Source organism: Talpa europaea, assembly GCF_964194135.1.
Source record: "Talpa europaea genome assembly, chromosome: 15".
In the NCBI taxonomy this organism is placed as follows: Eukaryota; Metazoa; Chordata; class Mammalia; order Eulipotyphla; family Talpidae; genus Talpa; species Talpa europaea.
This window is the reverse complement of record NC_140083.1, coordinates 69,195,304-69,215,790: the sequence shown is the minus strand read 5'-3', so window position 1 is coordinate 69,215,790 and position 20,487 is coordinate 69,195,304. Positions and strand designations below refer to the sequence as shown.

General features: G+C 45.5%; 1 protein-coding gene across 1 annotated transcript in view; it reads left to right on the top strand.

The window, feature by feature from the left end:
• Positions 1 to 461: 461 nt before the first annotated feature.
• LOC311185462 (antigen WC1.1-like) overlaps positions 462 to 20,487 on the top strand; it is a gene marked incomplete at both ends in the record, with an annotated part of 85,142 nt that continues 65,116 nt past the window's right edge. The window contains 6 exon segments of the mRNA XM_084256087.1: positions 462 to 813; positions 6,224 to 6,532; positions 6,624 to 6,941; positions 9,240 to 9,332; positions 9,406 to 9,720; positions 10,655 to 10,969. Of these exon segments, the coding sequence (XP_084112213.1) occupies positions 462 to 813; positions 6,224 to 6,532; positions 6,624 to 6,941; positions 9,240 to 9,332; positions 9,406 to 9,720; positions 10,655 to 10,969 (1,702 nt within the window).

Sequence of the window (20,487 nt, the reverse complement as noted above, 5' to 3'; positions counted from 1 at the left end):
GCTCTGACTGGAACGGGTCTCCTGCCTGCCTCCAGAGTATTCTGATAAGCTCCCAACAGTTCCCTTTATTCAATAGCATGGAAATGGGTGTAATTTATAAGGAAGCCACCAGCTAGTAAGCCTCTACAGCCACTCTGCACTCATTTAATTGCTCAGGGCAGAGATTCTGACATCTCGGGACACCATGTCAGACGCCGTGTAGACTTTACATCAAGGTTATTCTGACGGGACCTGGTCACACCTGCTCTCTCCGACTGCTCACTAGTTGTTTTCAATTCCCTTTCTCCTGTTCTTTCCTATTTTCAACTCTATTGTGCTGCTTGTTGCTGTAGGAAACGAGGTGCTGTCGAGAGCAAGCACAGCGCCTCCACCAGCAGGCTCTGCAGCCTCAGATGGGGGCACTGCCATTTGCTCAGGCCAAGGGCCCCCAGGACCAGGGCAGCCTTCCTCTTCCGGGTTACATGTCGCCCCCCCACCTTGACCTGACTCTCTCCGCAGACAGCCCGCAGCTTCGCCTGGTGGACGGAGGCCATCACTGCGCCGGCAGAGTGGAGATCCTTCACCAGGGCTCCTGGGGCACCATCTGTGATGATTATTGGGACCTGCGTGATGCCCACGTGGTGTGCAGACAGCTGGACTGTGGAGAGGCGCTGGAGGCCACAGTCTCTGCTCACTTCGGGCAGGGATCAGGGCCCACCTGGCTGGACGATCTGAAGTGCACAGGAAAGGAGTCCCACGTGTGGAAGTGCCAGTCCCAGGGCTGGGGGAAACACAACTGCAAACATACCGAGGATGCAGGAGTCATCTGCTCAGGTATGATCAGTGCATTTTCAGGGGCTGCGGGAATGGAAAGTTCCTAGGAGGCTGGTGTCTGCTGGGACAGCAGAGATAGATGGCTGGAGAGGTCTGAGACACATCCCATCTCTCCATAGTCCTGAGGGCAAAAAGCTTCTGTGAATGATGAGCATCCTTTACTCCTAAAGAAACTGCTCATCCTTCTTTCTGTATTGGTCTTACCTGACAAAAGAACTTAATCTATTATCATCCTGATTAAAACTTACTCATGATTCTTTCAAAATTTACTTTTTGTAAGAGTAAACTTATGTAAATCTCCACACTAACTCCTTTTGTATAGTGAGACTATTATTGGGAGAAACAGAATGAGGATGCACTATTCCTGGTTAATAGTTTCTGTATGGATAGAGCGAGATCTGGTTTTACTGGTTTAGTAAGAGCTCTAGAGACCCAGGGGTTATCACTGAACAAATCAGAGAATTGTATTTGTGCCAAATTTCATGTCTCCTTTCTAAAATTAAGCATAAATATTCATTGTTCTTTTGCCAGTAAAACCAAAAAGCTATAGATGAAATAATTTGGGTCATAGTCTCACTCATTGGTACTGGAGAATACACTCTATTTTCTTTCAAGACACTTGTGTAAACTCAAATTTGGAGGTTAAGTAGCCATGCACTGACAGGTCAATAGTGAAGGAAATAAAATGTTAGTCTGTGTGTTTTTTGTAAAGAAATTACATAGATTTATTTTATTGCATTGCCCCAAAATGAATTGCATTTTGGTATTTGAGAAGAATGGATTGAGGGAAGAAACAAATTTTTTAAGGAGTAGGAAGCAAACACTACATGACATGCACCTCAAAGACATCTTTACAGACACATCACCCGAAGCAGTGATAGTGAAGGCAAAGATAAACAGCTGGGACTACATCAAATTAAAGAGCTTCTGCACAGCAAAAGAGACAATAACCAAAACAAAGAGAAACCCCACCGACTGGGAGAACATTTTTGCACACAACACTAATGATAAAGGACTGATCACAAAAATCTACAAAGAGCTGATTAGACTCAACAAAAACAAAGAAAATAATCCAGTCAAAAAACGGGCAGAAGAGCTAAAAAGAAACTTCTCCAAAGAGGAAATGCAAATGGCCAACAGGCATATGAAAAAATGTTCAACATCACTTGTAATCAGGGAAATGCAAATCAAAACTACCATGAGATACCATCTTACACCAGTGAGAATGGCTCATATTAAAAAAAAACTAGCAACAACAAATGTTGGCGAGGATGTGGAGAAAAAGGAACTCTCCTGCACTGCTGGTGGGAATGCGCACTGGTCCAACCACTATGGAAAGCTGTGTGGAGATTCCTAACCCACTAAAGATAGAGCTTCCTTATGATCCAGCAATTCCACTCCTAGGTATTTACTCAAAGGACACAGAAACATTAATTCCAAAGGGCACCTGCACCCCTATGTTTATAGCAGCACTGTTTACAATAGCTAAGCTTTGGAAACAACCCAAATGCCCAAAAATAGATGACTGGATCAACAAGATATGGTACATATACACAATGGAATATTACTCAGCAAACAAAAAAAAATAAACACATGCAGTTTGCAGCAACATGGATGGAGCTAGAAGGGATCATGCTCAGTTAATTAAGTCAGAAAGAAAAAGAAAAATACTGGATGGTCTCACTCATAGTAGTAATTTAGTAAACCTAAATAAGAGGCCAGGAAAAAGAATAACTATAATAAAGAAAAAATCAAAATCAACAGGCAACTATAAACCAGAGACACACTACGGGGGCGAGGGGAGAGGAGGCAATGAGGTCAAAATAAGTGGGGTGCAGTTGTATGGGGAATATAACCAAGATGAAAATGCATACATTGTGTAAAAATGAAAAAATATGTAATAAATATATAGAAAAATAAAAAAAAGGAGTAGGAAGCAATTTAAAGTAGCTAGGAGGGAGGGGAATGCTGGGGAGCTGAGAAGACACATAAGGGGTTTCCTGAGCAGCATGAGGATGCAGGGGTGTGTAGATGCCATCTGTGCCTGAGGACATGGGTATCTTTACAGCATGAAGCCAGACAAGGATGTGTCTGACCACAACTTTCATTTTGCCTGAGGAGGGGTTGATTCATATAAATAAATTGCCTTCTGAAGCACCCTACTTGCATTTTGCTGTCGAGGCATCTCCTAATCTTTTCAAAAGTCTTAAATCTGTTTACTGGTTATTTTTCCTCTACTACATGTAACCTCCTGAAGAGAAAAGAACATTGATTTATTATAATTCACATTCCCAGCATTCACATTCCCAGCATTTCAGAACAGCTCTGAAATGACAATTGTATTTTGAATCAACAATATGAAGGGGCATCTCAAAATGGCCTCTCTCTACCCAGGTAGCAAACCTGTGCTGAGTTTGGAGATGCCTCCTCTAAAGCTGCCCTGTCTCCATTTCATCATTTCCCAATTAAAGGCTGAATCTTGGCCCATTTCTGGACTTCCTGTGACCGACTCTCCTTGCCCTTTTGCCCTTGAGGGGAAGGTCACCATGACCACCTCTGGCTTTCAAGGTGCAGAGCAGCCCCATTGTCCCAAGGTGGAGGATGAGTTTTGTGTTCAAAGAAGATACCTCATCTGTGTGGCTCCCTGGTGGCCAAATGACACATCCTGTGGAGACATTTCCCACATCTCAGGCACCCAGTGCTCTGTTCCAACAGAACAGTCAGAGGTTGGATGAAGACCCAGAAGGATCAGAGGCAGGTGGGGCTGCTGGTCAGAGGCCTTGAGAGTTGGTTTTGAAGCAGATGAGTCACAGCTGCAGGGAGGACAGAGGAGGCATCTTGGTCAGAGGGGAAGGAATAAGGAAAGAAAGGTGGTGACAACCAATCAGGTCACCCTTGCTCCCTCGCTTCTCTAGAGAAAACCAAATCCTAAGGCCTTAATAGTGAGAGGGGAATGTCCTCTGACCAAAATAACGCTAAGCTGAAGGTGAGGTGTGCAAAACTGGGGCTCTCCCGACTCAGGTTTGGATGCAGAGAATAGATTCCTCAGGTTAGACCCGAGATCCCACCTATGACTCATGTGATGTCTCTCTTTCACATGGGCTGCATTGGAAAGTGGGGTCACCCCTATGAGACAAGAGTATGGGGTTAGTACCAAGGGGAGAGGACCAGGCATATACTTTACACTGGGCCTGAAGGAAGATGAGCTGCTTTGCAGGAACTTGGGACGTGGAGCTGCTGTGAGAAGCGTGAAACATTCACCAAAGCAGCTCCATCACCACTCAATAATCCTGAACCAGTCACTCTCTGACAGAATCTCCCTGAGTTCTGCTTCTCTGGGCTAAAATAAGGAGAAAGTGCTTGTGCATCTCCAGTATTATTTACATGTATTTAAAGACATTACTATTTTAAAAAATTATTTATTTATGTATATTTTACATCATTGTTCATTTTTAAACAATGTTTGCTTCCCCCCACCACTCAGGTGTAATCCCTATAGAATTTCCTCCACCAATTCACCTGTGCACCATCACCTCAGTCCCCTGTACTCCTCACTCCCTACGTTCCTTCCTCCTCCTGTGCAGGATGTGTCTGGTTTATGATTGTCTGCTTGTTTTTGTTTGTTTTTTTGTGTTTTTTATTGTTATTAATTTTTTTCCCCGATGTCTTACTTCATTCCCCTATATTCCTCCGATAAGTGAAATCATCCTATATTTTTCTTTTTCCTTCTGATTTATATCACTGAGCATAATTCCTTCTAGCTCATCCATGATGCTGCAAATGGCATTAATTTATCTTTTTTGATTGCTGAATAGTATTCCATTGTGTATATATAGCACATCTTCTTGATCAGTCATCCATTATTTTTACCTTTTTTTTTCAGATATATTTATTTATTTATACAAGCACTGGGTACAGTCAGAAGCACAGGAGGGTGAGTGAATTCACCAGAGCCAAAGTGGGGTGCAGAACAGGCAGACTGATGCAATACACTGCTGAGGGGAGCAGCGGGCGTGGCAGGAGAGGTCTGTCGTGCCATCTGGGACTCTCGCTAGTGGCCGGGGATAAGAACGGGCGCTGCAGAAGTTGCGGGCAGCTTTGCACCCCAGCGCTCAACCGCTGCGCCTCCAGGGGAGGCCCCAGTCATCCATTTTTGGGCATTTGGCTTGTTTCCAGGTTTTACCTATTGTAAGTAGTGCTGCAATAAACATAGGGGTAGAGGTGCTCTTTTGAATCAATGGTTTTGTGTCCTTTGGGTAGATCCCTAGGAGTGAAATTGCCAGGTCATATGGTAGCTCCATTTTTAAGAGATTGAGGAACATCTATACAGCTCTCCACAGTGGTTGGACCAGTTTTCACTCCCACCAGCAATATAGGAGAGTTCCTTTTTCCCACATCCTCGCCAAAATTTGTTGTTGCTTGTTTTTTTGATATGTGCCATTCTTACTGGTGTAAGGTGGTATCTCATTGTGGTTTTGATTTGCATTTCCCTGATGATAAGGGATGTTGAACATTTTTTCATATGCCTGTTGGCCATTTGCTTTCCAGGAGAAGTGTCCTTTAAGTTCTTCTGCCTATTTCTTGTCTGGAGTTTTACTTTGTTTTTGTTGAGTTGTGCAAGGTCTTTGAATATCTTTGTGATCAGTCCCTTGTCAGTTATATGGAGTGCAAAGATTTTTTCCCAATCAGTGGGGTGTCTCTTTGTTTTGATTAATGTGTCTTTTGTAAACACAATGATATTTATCAATAAAAGTGCCACACATTTTTCGTTGTGGGTTTGGGTGCCTCTAATTTTTCTGATTGAAGTAACAGTGTGTCTTCATCTCTTTAAATTTATGATCCAGATGAAGGCCAGTTCTCTACAGTGCACTGAAAATATAAGGGGGCTTTGTTACCTTCAGTTTTCCTTATCTGGTTCTTTGGGATTGTGTGGTATTACGTTAAATGGATTAATTCCAACCTCAGTGACTGTTGGTAAAACTGTCTTTTCTCCCCCTGCCATTTCACGTACTGAGCCAGATTTTTAGAACCTTATCCTGACCTTTCATTCAAAGGTCAGATAGTGGCAATGATATCCAGTAAATAGACACGTTGCTGGACAGGCGCTGTCAGTGAGAGCCCAGTCTTCGCCCTGACATTTCACTCACTCTCTTCAGAGGGGCCTGTCAGGAGCTGAGGGAGGAGGTCCACATCAGCCAGGTTCTTCCCTGGACCTCAGTTTTGTACAAATTGCATGTACATTCCAATAAATACAGAAAGGACACCAAAGTATCTGAGGCCACAGCAGGGGATGGGGAGAGAGAGGTAAAAACAGGGGAAGGAAGAGACAAGGCTCTATGTGATGGTGCACGGGTGATTTGGTGGTGGAACTATGGGGTTGTGAACACTCACTCACTTTTCTTTTCTCTAGGATTTGTTCGTCTGGCTGGAGGGGTTGGGCCCTGCTCAGGGCGAGTAGAAGTGCATTCCAGAGGAGAATGGACTCCAGTGTCTGACAGGAACTTCACATCCCTCACCGCCCAGGTCATCTGTGCAGATCTGGGGTGTGGCAAGGCTGCATCTGTCCTGGGGGGCGTGCCCATCAGAGAGTCAGATGGACTGATGTTTGCTGAGGAGTTCTGGTGTGAAGGGCAGGAGCCTCTGCTCCGGCTGTGTCGCAGGGTGCCCTGTCCTGGAGGCACTTGTCACCACAGCGGGGTTGTTCACATTGTCTGCGCAGGTGAGACCCGAGCAGGATTCACCCTCCCTGCCTACTATGTTGGGGTAAGAAACACATGAGCTTTGGCTGAAGCCTTGTCTTCTCCTCCCAGCATACACCGAAATCCGGCTCATGAACAACGGCAGCTCTCAGTGTGAGGGACAGGTGGAGATGAATATTTCAGGGCACTGGAGTGTGCTCTGCGCCTCCCACTGGAGTCTGGCCAATGCCCATGTTGTGTGTCGTCAGCTTGGCTGTGGACTGGCCCTGTCCACCCCTGAAGGAGCACACTCTAGGGGAGGAGCTGACCAGGTCTGGTGGGGCCGATTTCACTGCTCAGGGGCTGAGGCCTCCTTGTGGAACTGCCCGGTGACTGCCCTGGGTGCTCCTGACTGCAGGACTGGAAACACAGCCTCCGTGATCTGCTCAGGTGAGAGAGGGACTAGCTGCACTCAGGGTGCTCGGGTCCTTCAGTGTGTTACAGGGCAGCCCCGATATAAAACAGGTTGCCTGACTGTGGATCCTCACCCACATGTTTAAAAGGGACTTAATACTCCACTGCAGGCACACACAAAAGGTTAATAAAAGATTTATTCACAAGGGCAGGGGAAATGAGGAAATGTACAATTTAGGGAGAAAAAAATGGGAGATAAAGTCTTAAATGCCTCCTACCGTTTCCACTGATCTGGAATCCCAATGGCAGGCGGTGAGCCAAGAGCCGTGAAGCCAGGAGGTGAGAGGGAGAGCGACCCCAAGGCCCACGTGTCTGGTTTTATACCAAACCTGGCTACTTAACTCCACCCTCAGGTCCCAGCCACCTTCCCTTTGGTGGTGACGGGATTTGTCTTTCCCAATGTCTTGATGGCTTTGGTCTGGAGTGGGGGTGGAGTCCACAAAGCCTGTATGGGATTAGCTCAGGACATCCTTTCCCCCTAACAAGAGCAGGGTGTGTGGGAAAACTGGCTCATGAGTGAAGAGTGCGCTATGTAGATACAAGTATTTGTCAAAATGTATCCCCTGTACTCCTAATGTTGTTGTTTCATTGCATGCGAAGTACATTTTAATACAGCTTAATTTTTTTTTACCAGTTTTCTTTTGCTTCTAGATTAATTGTCTGTGGTCAAAATACATGATTTTTATGACTTTCTCTTAGTTTTTCCTTTGAAAAACATTTGGAACTCATTTACCATAACATGCAATCAGTTTTGCTATATGGCCTACATGCTCTGAAGAATAATGTGTATTCTTCTGTTTTGAGGTCAGATTAAACAAATCATACAATTCAGATATTCTGAATACCTACTGACAGCTTTTGTCTCAGTTACTGTGACACATCTTTCATTTTTGGCTTCTGAATACACATTTTTCAAAATATGATCATGGGACGCAATCATTTGTTTTACTTTTTCCAATCTCATTTTCTTCATTCCTTTATTCCTCAACATAGTTCCTCCTAGCCCATCAGACTTGTAGTAATAAACCCTTCTTACTTCTTCCTACTGCCTTGACACCAAAGGATCAAGTCGTCACTCCTGTGAATGAATATGTTCTCAAATCCACGCACATGTCCTGCAGACACACATTTTAAATTCTCTGTAGGAGAAGCTTAATTGAAGAAAAGCATTTCTCTTCCTTTTTAGATCTCATGATAAGTGCTCTGGCTGCTATTGCTATGGTACCAATTTTCCCCAAAAAGTTAGCGACAGAAAAAAAATGCATTTTATTTTTCTGTGATTTCTGGGTCAGGAATTTGGGGAAGCTCAGTGGTGGTTCTCTCTGGTGGTTTCACATAGCTGAAGTTATCTGGGCTGAAGTCATGCCAGAGCTCCCTGAACTGGGAACCAGCATGCTCAATGACAGGATGGCAGACCCCCTGCCTGTGGCCTCTCCCCAAGACAGGCTGAACAGAGCAGCTCCCTAAAGCATGCACACTCAGATGGGCTGGGGAGCCTGCACAACTTTTCTGTTCTGGTTCAGGGAATAAGCAGTGTTGTCTCCACTGCATCATGTTGCCTATAAGCAAGTCATGAAGATCAGTGAGGTGCAATGGAATGAGGCAAAGATCTCACTGCTCAGTGGACACCTTAGCAAATAATTTTGTGTATGTGTTTAAAAAGCACCAGGATGTCGAAATGTCTCACTGTGATAATAGATTTTTATATTCCATATTTCCTTCTTTCATTTGTGTATCTAAGGATCTAAAACTTCATAAATATGCGACTTAAACCTTTTACCATATCTCTTGTGCCCCTTTCATGTTTTCTAGTGTTTCTTCCTGTGCTCTATTCCTTATATTCTCCTCTGATCTCCCACTTTACTACTCCTGCTTTCAAATCACTTGTGAGGTTTTCAGAGTCATGTCTATAATTTATCTATAATGTTGAATTGACACAGATCTCAAGGGGAAATAGGCTCAACTCTGTTCTTTGCTTCTCTCTGAGCATTGGCTCCAAAATGCTCACTGTCCGGAAGCTCAGCAACACTTCAACACTATTGCCATATTCCCACTTTTCTAACTACATTCTTAGTGATTCTCATATTTGTCTTAAAAACAGAAATATTGTTTTTGGGGGGGTACAATTTCACAGAGAAAGTGAACTATAAAATAGTGATGCCTTGAGTGTTTTGTTAAAATGTTCATCTCAGCTCTCTCCACTAGATTATCATGTAGTTTAATTCATTTTCTGCTCTTCAACCACAAAAACCCTCTGGCCTCATTGTTCTGCAGGAAACCGGACCCAGGTGCTGCCCATGTGCACCCACTCCCCGTCTCCACCAGCAGGCTCTGCACCCTCAGAGGAGGGCACAGCCAACTGCTCAGGTGAGGGCCTTCCAGGACCAGGACAGCTTCTCCTTCCAGGTTAGATGCCTCCTTGACCTGACTCTCTCCGCAGACGTCACACAGCTCCGCCTGGTGGACGGAGGCCATCCCTGCGCCGGCAGAGTGGAGATCCTTCACCAGGGCTCCTGGGGCACCATCTGTGATGATGGCTGGGACCTGCGTGATGCCCACGTGGTGTGCAGACAGCTGGGCTGTGGGGAGGCCCTCAACGCCTCGGTCTCTGCTCACTTCGGGGAGGGATCAGGGCCCATCTGGCTGGAGGAGCTGCAGTGCACAGGAAAGGAGTCCCAGGTGTGGAAGTGCCCATCCCGGGGCTGGGGGAGCCATGACTGCAGGCACAAGGAGGACGCCGGGGTCATCTGCTCAGGTCTGTGCTGCACATTGTCCAGGGGCTGGGGGTAGAGTATGAGGGTATGGGGGAGACACTGAGCACAGTGTCTTAAAGAGACAGCAGAGCCCTCTTCCTCTATCATCAGAGCAGGAGTGTTACACATCTCTCACTGTTCTCTATAATCACCTCTTTCTCTCTAACCAGCACTTTTACAGACAGTGGGTCCCACATGGGATTACACTTGGCTCACCTGGTTAATCCTCAATGTTCAGGTTAAAACCTTCCAAGGTTTTCACGTAGTTCATCTGCACAGGCTCTTTTCTTTTCTTTTTAAATAATAAATTTTATTTTTATATTCCCCATACAATTGCAACCCCCCCATTCTGACCCCAATCCCTCACCCCCCGCCCCCCAAAAAGTGTCTCTGGTTCATAGTTTTTTGTTGATTTTGATTTTCACTTTCTTATAGTTATTCATTTTCCTAGTCCCTTATTTAAGTTTTCTAGATTCCTGCTATGAGTGAGACCATCCCGTATTTTTCTTTTTCTTTCTGGCTTATTTCGCTGAGCATGATCCCTTCCAGCGCCATCCATGTTGCTGCAAATGGCATGTGTTTATCTTTTTTGAATGCTGAGTAATATTCCATGGTATATATGTACCACATCTTCTTGATCCAGTCATCTATTTTTGGGCATTTGAGCTGTTTCCAAAGCCTAGCTATTGTAAACATGCACAGTCTCTTTTCATGCAAGGTCTCGTATACACATGTTAGGTGATGATATGCACAGTTTCCAGGGATCATGATGCAGACATCTTTGGTGGAGTTGTCTGCCCCCACCCCAATCACCACACCTGCGTTTGCAGATTCTGTAGTTTGTCAGGAAGCAGCATCTAGCGTTTCTTTCCTGCAGAGAGCCCAGAGCACTGAGTGGGGTGCTCATGGTGCCCTGTCTCCCCCTTTCTCCTTCAGAGTTCCTGGCCTTCAGGATGGTCAGCGAGGACCAGGAATGTGCTGGGTGGCTGGAAGTTTTCTACAACAGGACCTGGGGCAGTGTGTGCAGCAGCCCCATGGATGCCATGACTTTGTCTGTGATCTGCGGACAGCTTGGCTGTGGGGACAGTGGGACCCTCAACTCTTTGGTTGCTGTTAGGGAAGGGTCTAGACCCCGGTGGGTAGATGGAATCCGATGTAGGAAAACTGATACGTCTCTCTGGCAGTGTCCTTCTGACCCTTGGAAATACAGTTCGTGCTCTTCAGAAGAGGAAGCTTCGATCACATGTGCAGGTGACTATTGTATGTGTCGGTTATCACCCCATAGGCTGTCACTAGTGATGTTTATTTTCAAATCCAGCTCATGAGTTTAAGTTAGGTCTTTAAAATGAAGTAGGATAATAATTTAATCCATATGTTCCAAACCTGTTTTAGAGGAAAATATAAGGAAATTTGTGCTGACAGCAGTGCATGTGAAAAATACCAGGTGATTATATTGAATTTGTGGGGAGTGTGAATAATCCTCTGATCAACATCTAAGGAATTGTAGTGAATGAGGACTAGCTAAATGCTATGCTGAACACCTTGAAATAAGTGGGCCAGGTCCCCATGCTCTGTGTCTCATATGCTCCTGAATTTTTGCATCGAAATGCATCTGTACTCGTCAGACTCCAGGTCCGTCTGCTGGCAGAGAGTAAACAGTCTTGTAGAATCAAAATTGCATTCCAGGTCAGAGGACAGAGAAGAGAGAATATATAATCTCTGCCTTCATGGAGCAGGAAATTCCTAGTTGAAAACTCTCCTTAGGCTGAAGTTTCATTGCCACGAGATTAATGTGTGGAAAGGTGTACATGGGGCCAGAGGAGAAGTCCTGCTTTGATGGAGGGGAAGGATGAGAAAGAGTCCTGGCAGGAGGAGGTGGAAGATGATCCTGGTCAATGTAATATTGGATTTTGAGAAAATTCTGTCGTGGCAAGAGGAGAAGGAAGATAGGGGGAGCGAGGCAGGGGACCTTGGAAGGCAGAGCAGAGTGGAGCAGAGCGGAGACCTCCCAACCTCTCATGGGCAGGTGCAAGGAAACAGATCTCACAAGGAGGAATTGGTTTATCCTCTTGACTGTCACTGCTGAGAGGGCAGAGACCTTGGGTCTCCAGATCTCTCTTTTTGCTTTGCTCACTTCTAAGAGTGATCTGAATCCCAGCTTTCTTGGTTGATCTGTTATACATTTTTAAAAAAGATTTATTTATTTATGCATACAAGAGCTGAGGTACAGGCCAGAGGTGTGAGGGGTGAGAGGATTCACCAGAGACAGAGTGGGGAACAGAATAGGCAGACTGATGAAATACACTGCTGAGGGGAGCAGAGTGAGAGCCAGGAGAGGTCTGCTGTGCCATGTGGGTTGTTCCCGGGCTGGCCGGCAATTGAACTCATGCTGCAGAGGCTGTGGATAGCTGCATAGGTTGCCTTTTAACCTTGAACCACCAGGGAGGCCCCCTGTTACGTAATTTTTCCTTAAAAAAGTGTAAGTGGAGTGTTGAACATGAATTATTTCTGTGATTCTAGTGTTATTTTATAAATATCTTCTTTTTAGTACAACAGACCGCTGAATGATTTTGTATTTTCTGTAATAGTCTACTCATAAATAATAAAGAAACTATACTTCACTAGATTTTAGTCATCTATTCATTCAGCGCGATTGATCAGTCCCCTCTGCCCAGTGCTTACAGAATTTTCTGCACTCACACATGCTGAATGAAGCCCTGTGGGGCACCTGGCACTGAGCTAAGAGCAGGAGCACAGATGTGAGTCAGATGTGCAGGGTCTTTCCTCTAGGAGAGCTCCATCTGTGTGTGTGTGTGTTAGTTGTGGAGCACAGAGAGTGACAGACAGACAAAGATAAATTAATTTCAGCTGCTTGTATTGGACCTTCTTGGGGGGCAAGAGCACCCCTCCTGTCGCTGACCCAACACTCCCCCTTTGTTTCCACAGAAAGGATGCCCAAGAGCTGTCCATCTGCAGCCCCCTGCACAGGTACATCAGCTCCTCCCAGCTCCCCGGGTCCACCTGGGGCTCCTCCTCCAGCAGGGCCCTAACAGGGGTCCCCTGGCCTTGCAGACAGGGAGAAGCTGCGCCTGCGGGGAGGAGACAGCGCGTGCTCGGGCCGCGTGGAGGTGTGGCACGCGGGGGCGTGGGGCACGGTGTGCGACGACTCCTGGAGCCTGGCCGAGGCCCACGTGGTGTGCGGGCAGCTGGGCTGTGGCTCGGCGCTGGACGCCCCGCGGGCGGCGGCCTTTGGGCCTGGAAATGGCAGCATCTGGCTGGACGAGGTGCGGTGCAGGGGCGGGGAGTCCTCCCTGTGGGAGTGCCCTGCGGCTCCCTGGGGGCAGAGCGACTGCAAGCACGAGGAGGACGCAGGAGTGAGGTGCTCGGGTGAGTGGGCGATGCTGTTGGGGATGGAAGAGGGGACTGTGCTGGCATCTCGAGGTTCTTCCTGGATTCACGTGCTGCTCTGGGCCTGGCACCTGGAGGCTCTTGCCTGATGCCTTGGAAGCTGTGAGAGAACAAGGTGCCAGACCTGGGGTGACCTGGGGCTTTCTCACGCAGCTCAGTAGATGACCCCTCTCTCCCCTTCTCTCCAGGTGAGAGGACAAGAATCGAGCCCACTCTTGGAAGTAAGTGCTTCTTCTTCTCTGAGTCATAGATAGAGGCACACACACATTTTCAGAGGCCTGTGCAGTAGCATCTACATAATTCTGGAAAATTAATCATGTCAGCACAGGAAAGGCCCATACTCAGGTGCTGCAGTCCTGTTACCTCTTGTAACCGTAATGCCCCCAAACTTCATCCACTTCACTTTATAAAAACCCCTTAGAAACAGATGCAGAAGACAACTGGCACATCTCAGGGCAGGATCCGTATGGGTACATCTTGGGTTCAGGCCCAGACATGTATCTGAGTGCTAACTTCATGGATGAGGACTCAGTGGGTGAGCAAGACAAGGGCGGGTGGGGAAGGGCTCTCCTGGACCTACAACCCTCACTCAACCTCACAACCCTCTTCTGTCCTCAGGCAGCAGATCAAACTCAGCTCCAGGCCTGGGCATCTTCTCCCTGCCTGGGATCGTCTGCATCATCTTAGGGGCCCTTCTCTTCCTGGTCCTGGTCATCCTGGGGATACAGCTGCACAGAGGGAGAGCAGAGCACCAAGGTCGGCCATGGGGATGCTAAAGGGAAGTCGTGGGAGGTGTTAAGCCAGTTATGATACCAAGGAAAGTGCCCCAGTATTGTCTCCACCCTCACAGACTGGCAAAAAGCATCTTCTCTACAGTAGCCTTTAAGATTCGAGAAAGCTGAATCCTTGGTTGAATATAAAACCTCTCAAAAATTATGACTTACTGTGAGAACAATGTCAGTGGGAATTGAGTGTAGGACGCAATCAGTGTCAGGAAAGCTGTCTCTGTCCCACAGAGCTCAGGAAGGGGCTCTGGCAGCCCAGAGGGAACCCCCATGGGTTGGCATGGGAGAGCACCATGTGCCTTGCTTGTTGTATAGGGACTGTCTCTAGGACTTTTCTCTGACATCGTGCCATTTTCTGCAGCCTCACTTCCTTTCGAAGATGTCATAGATGAGGCCTTGTACCAGGAGATTGATAACTATGCTCTGCCGGATAAGGAGGACCTTTTGGACAGCCCAGGTGTGTCCCAGGATCTCCCCGCTGTTCCTGGGCTGACCATGGTTTCCTTCACATTTATAGACTCAACCTCTCAGCCTCCTCCCAAGGCAGGAGCTCCTAGGCCTCTCCCTACAAATCTGAAGCTCCATATCTTCTGAACCTTGACACTGGGTCTCCTACTATGGCAAAAGATTTCTGTCTGTGATGTTCTCTCCCCACCAGGAAACCTGTCTGAAGACTCAGCGACTAGGTTGGCATATTACACAGAGGAGGATGAGGAGAAGGGAGACACAGGGTCTGCCCCAGGTAAGAGACACAGATTTTCCCTTTTTTGTGGGGATGAGAAGCAGGAATCTCTTCTGAAGAGAACTTCTGTGATGAGGATGGGAGAATTCCCTTCTGTCTTCTTCACAAAAACCTTTTGCTCTCTCTCCATTCGGTCACCTCACAAAGGAAAATATCAGACCTAGTTCTCTGTATCCACAGCTAATTCTAATCAGTTGCAGACATGCATCGAATTCTTATAGACACAAAGGACATTTTTTTCAGTAATATCTAAAATTGACCTTCTGAGAATTTGCATGGTGAGCATTGGGAAGTGTTGTTCGCATAGGAGATGGTGTGATGTTGGTGGGTCATGTACATACTGAGACCCCAAAAATTGATATTGCTAGGACTTAGAAAACATGGACTGGACTTCCCTGGTGGCGCAAGGGGTTAAGCACAGCACTATGAAGCTGTCAGCAGCCTCTACAGCATGAGTTGGATCCCTGTCCAGCCAAGGAGCTACTCACATGGCGCAGCAGACCTCTCCTGTCTAGCCCACTGCTCCCCTCGGCAGTGTATTTCAGTCAGTTTGCCTGTTTTGTTCCCCACTCTGTCTCTGGTGAATCCTCTCACCCCCTACATCTCTAGCCTGTACCCCAGTCTTGTATCTATAAATAAATAAATCTTTTAAAAAAAGAAGAAAGCATGCTCTGGGCTCCCTGGTTGCACAAAGGGTTATGTTTCAACATTATGAAGTTGTCTGAAGCCAGTGCAGCATGAGTTCGATCCCCTGCCAGAGAGCTAACCCACATGGCACAGCAGACGTCTCCCGTCTTGCCCATTGCTACCCTCAGCAGTGATTTCATAGATTCCCCTGTGTTGCTGCCCACTCTGTCTCTGGTGAATCCTCTCACCCCTTGCACCTCTGGCCTGTACCCCAGTTCTTGTATGCATAAATAATTTTAAAAAATGAACTACTGTTGCTTGTACTTACCAGCCACTGGAAGCTCTTATTGACAAGGGACCTAAGAGAGGAGAATTTTCCTCCTAGATCTTCCCCAGATGTTTATGATGGCTAGCTCTGGGCATAAGACATGAGACATGTCAGAGAATCCTGAGTGAAACTCAGGCCCTCTTTGGTGCAGGACAAGGGATCTCCTGTCTGTGAGTGAGAGGTACCCAGGATCCTTCTCCTACCTGCTCTGTGTTTCCCACAGACTCAGAGGCATGTGAGCAGGTGGGTTCTCTTCATCCATTTTCACTCCAAGACACTGATTTGTACATATTATATTTACAGCTCCATAGCATGTGCTAGAATGTGTACCTAGTTTCATATTACCATAGCTTTTGTTGATGCTTTCTGGTATGAGAGACCATGTTAGGAAAGTATACTAGGATATGTGGAAGAATCAAATAATTCTGAAAATAGTGAGATGAAATATATTTTGATCCCAGGGCCACAGACAGCCCTGGACTCTAGAGCTTATACATGTCAGCTGTTAGAATCTCTGCAGTAGAAGGGCCCGAGCACCCCCCAGTCCAGCCTCAGTCCTTGTCCATTTCCAGAGCCTCCGGGACAGCCTGTCAGAACCACGGGAGATGGTTATGATGATGTTGGAGAGTTTCCTGTTCCTGAAATTCCTACTTCCCCAGGAATGAGTAGGAATTACTTTTCTGCAGAGGAGGAAGCTGGTGCTGTGTATTCCCAGCCAGGTGAGTGTCAGTTCTGTCTCCAGTAGCCTCATTTCCTTGTCTGGAGAAAAATGAATTTGGACTCGTCAATAGTTTATCTTCACTATCAACATCTGGGGCCCTCTAGACCTGGAGGTAGCATTCCTGGATATTGTCTATTTCATCTCTTCTGAGAGGAGACATCCTGTGTTATCATGTCCATTTCCTCCATCATCTCGTTACAGACATTCCTCTATGAATGGCAGAGGCTTTATTCTCATTTTTTTCATCCTCCAATTTAAGAATTATGATCTGACAATAAATTTGGGGTTTTTTTCATTTTGTGGAACATATTCTGGAAAGTTTCAATAGCAGTGTCAATTAAATTTGAGTGCTAGAAAAATTTGTTTGGGGAACCATGTATCCAGATCTTTAAATTTGGCATTAACTCTTATTAATGCAGATGTTCAAAGGCCCTAATTGGATTATAAAATCTCAGCTGTAGAATGAAACTAAGAAATAATTTTCTTGCATTGTTTCAGTTGTAGATGAAAAACCACCTTCCTAGGAGTAGGCCTCTGCTTATGTATCAGCATGTGGGGCCTGGGGGGCAGGAGGCCATGGGATGTGGTTGAGCTGCTTCCTTTTGTCCTCTGCTCTGAACCCAGATTGTTCTCCTGAAGATTTCTGGGTTGCCCCAACTTTTGTTGAGGAGGTGTTTCTTAATCCCCTAGATTCCTCAATCACCAATCATTCCTGAAGTCACCTCCTGCCCCTATTCCTAATGAAATCAGACCACATGGGTGTGAGAGTGTTCACTCTGGTCTCCAGTCCTTACCATTATTGCCCCAATACCTTGCAGTTGTAAAGAGCAAGAAACGACTTTGCACAGAGTAGCTGAGTGGAAGAAGCAGCTTTGCCTTTTCAGAGAGTTGCTGGGTCTCACAGATACCCTGTAGTCTTTTTGTGCACTCGTCTACTTCTACCAAAAAATTCTTTTTACTGTCACCACCGAAACTAGATTTTCCTTTACCTTGCAGGCGCCTCTCTGCAGTCTGATAGAGAAGCTGCCATCTCTGGCATGGGGAAAAGAGGATGCCCATTGGTCTTGAGACAAGAAGACCCTGGGTATGATGATGTTGATATTAGCACCATGTAGCACCACTTTTGGATCAAATTAATCTTTAAAGAACCCACTATAACATTGTTTCCCCAATAAATGAGAATTCTGTCTTCGTTCTTACTGCAGAGTTTTTAATTGGGCCCCTGATGAAAGGACAGTCTTCTAATTAATACCCTGAGCATCAAGGTCAAGTGTTGTTAAGAGTGCAGATACATTGACCCTACTGACCTTGGAAAATTCAGTCTTCAATCATACCCACCCCCAAGTGAAATCTCCATTGAAATATCCTGTATCACGTCCCTCATCCAACACTCTTGCTTCCTTTACTGCAAAGAATGTCACACTTTCTGGAACAGTATAAGAACCTGAGACCTAGCTCTGAACTGAGTATTTACTCAGTAATATACATGTGGAAACACTTCACTGAATATTTCAAAAAATGCCATGCCTCCTTTGCTAAACCCAGAAGTGAGAGTCACAGTGAATGGGGTGAGTAGGCAGGAGGGAAATGGTTGCAGCTCTTGTAATTTTGCCAACAGGCTTATGGAATATCAATGTCAAAAATCTCCCTACAATGCCCTTCTCTTCCCTTGTTATTCTCCAACATCCCAATCTGCCCTTTCTCCAGGAAATTGCACATCCTGGTCTTCATAAATCCTGATGGTTTCTACCCTTTTCCATGAACAACTCTTCTATTCCCTCTTCTGAGTACATTTATTTAAGCCCATGGTATCAACCTTCACCTTTACAAACCCTTTTGAAGTAGCTTATTTCTTCCTTTCCATTTCCAATCATCCACACCTATTTACTTCAGTTGTAACAAGGGAGAGAATTGGAGGGATCAGGGGAGGAAGGGCTAGAGGGAGACAAGCAGACAAGTCAAACAATAAAATTCTTCTGGAATTACATTGTGTCTGGAAACATTTCTGGTTCATCATGAGCTACATGACATTTTATAATAAGTCATCTGCAAATCAGTATGGCGAACATTTACAGCCTTCTAACTTCAGAAGATTTCACCAAGGTTTTATGATCTTCATAAAATAAGTACTTTGGGAAATAAGATATGTACTATCAAGAATGTCCATGACATAATGGAAAACTTTTCCAAAATGCACCAACTACATGTACAATTTTTTTTTCAAATGCTCCACAAGCACTACCTTATCAAAATTTGGAAGACACTAGCTGCATTAGAGTCGCAAAGCCCTGAGCTGAGTCCATGAAACTGCCCACACTTGGAGCTCGGCTTCTCTCTTTAGCCTCTTTAACTAATTATTTAGTGTCATTTTCAGGACCAGCATATGGAGCCTGTCAGTTTTCTCTAAACAGGTCATGTTCTTTTGCAGTTAGGGATCAAGTTAGAGTCCCTTGTCTAAGAAAGTGATACCTGGAACATTCGTGAATCTGGGCAAAGTACACCTTGAGTGGCCTGTGAGGAGGTGAGAAAACAGTCAGGTCACTCATCTATTTCCTTGAAGAAAAGTGTGTTTGAGGACTAATAGTGTAAGAGCAATTAGGGTGAAACTTACTAAAATAGCAATATCAAAAGTACTTTACACAGAATGTTTAATTTTGAGCCATTTATATAAATAAATACAGGCCATTACCACTGTATCAGAATACACACATTTAGAACATCTGTAGCCTCATCTCAGTTTTAAAGAACATCATTGTAAAAGCACTGAGGATGCTCTGGGGATGAACATACAACATCGTCATGTGCAGGGCCCCTTATCTCCCCAGGGAGCAGCTGGGAACTGCCTTTTCCTTTCTCAGGATCAATTGTTCCTTTAGTGACCTGCAGAGAAGAGTCTAACATGGTGAAGCAATGTTTGATTAAAACTGTGACAAGGGGACAGGACAGTAGCTCAGGGAGGAGAAGGACCAATGAATGGTGATGAGAAAACATCCCTGAAGGCCCAGTAACACTCAGGGGGTTCAGGGTATGTCAAATTAGTTACAACAAGGGATATATCAGGAAAACCTCTTAAAACCCAGTGTATATGGTTTTTGAATGATCAGATATCTGTGGCCACTCAGAGGTGCTCTATGAAGACCTGTGCCCTGGTTCATCAATTCAGTAAGGCCTTGACCCGACAGCAAGGAGAATCATAAAAAGGAAGGTGAGAATTTTTCCTTTCCCAATGGCCAGGTCTGAATTTGCACAGAGAAGGAGACAGGAGAGCAGATCCAGAGGAAGCTCAGCTCCTCCTGACAGTCTGCCTTTGCTGGTGATGGCCTTGATGTGTGTTTCCAAAGACCGCAGACACCATCATAGGAGCTTCTGTTCTCCACAGTTCCCGGTTCCACAGTCACAAGAGCTTCTTCCATGAGAATGAGCGTCTTCTCTGTCCACTGAAATATCTGGAGTAGAACAGCTCGTTGCTTCCACAATTCTGAGTCTTTAGTCCAACACCAGGGGTTTATTTTTAAAGGCCACCACATAATGACTTTCTCATATTAGTGCTAAAATGTGTTCACTGTCCGTCTCACATCCCCCAAATGTCCTATTAATTCTTACACTGCACTATTTAAAAAAAAATCTCCAACTACCTTTTACATACAAGAGAGTATAAGAATGTTACCAGAATTATTTCCATTGTCTGAATTGGGAAACACACTTAATTCATCTACAAATCTTTAAGAACACATATTTCAGATATAGTTATGATGCCAAAACTACAAATGTTTCCTCCATATCAACACACCTGACAGCATTAAGGAAGATAATGTAGAGGTTTTGGTGTTAATATATTAGGTCATACAAATTTTGAAGATGCAGGATGAGAGGCCTGAGGGGAACTCAAAATCATCCTACTCAGGACAGAGGTAAAAGATCAGAGATGAACTACCCCACTCACCTGTCTGAGTGACCCTCAACACATTCTCCTCCTGTAGTGGAACCTCCCCCTCACTCATCCCAGACGCAGAAAAAGCCTCAGGCACTGGCACATCTTCAGCTTCATCATAACCCACACCTGGGGCATAAGGCCTCTGAGCTGAGGGATCTAAGGGTATATGAGGTGACCAGGTAAAATCACAATAAAGGGTAGTTAAGTAAGAGCTAAATACCTAT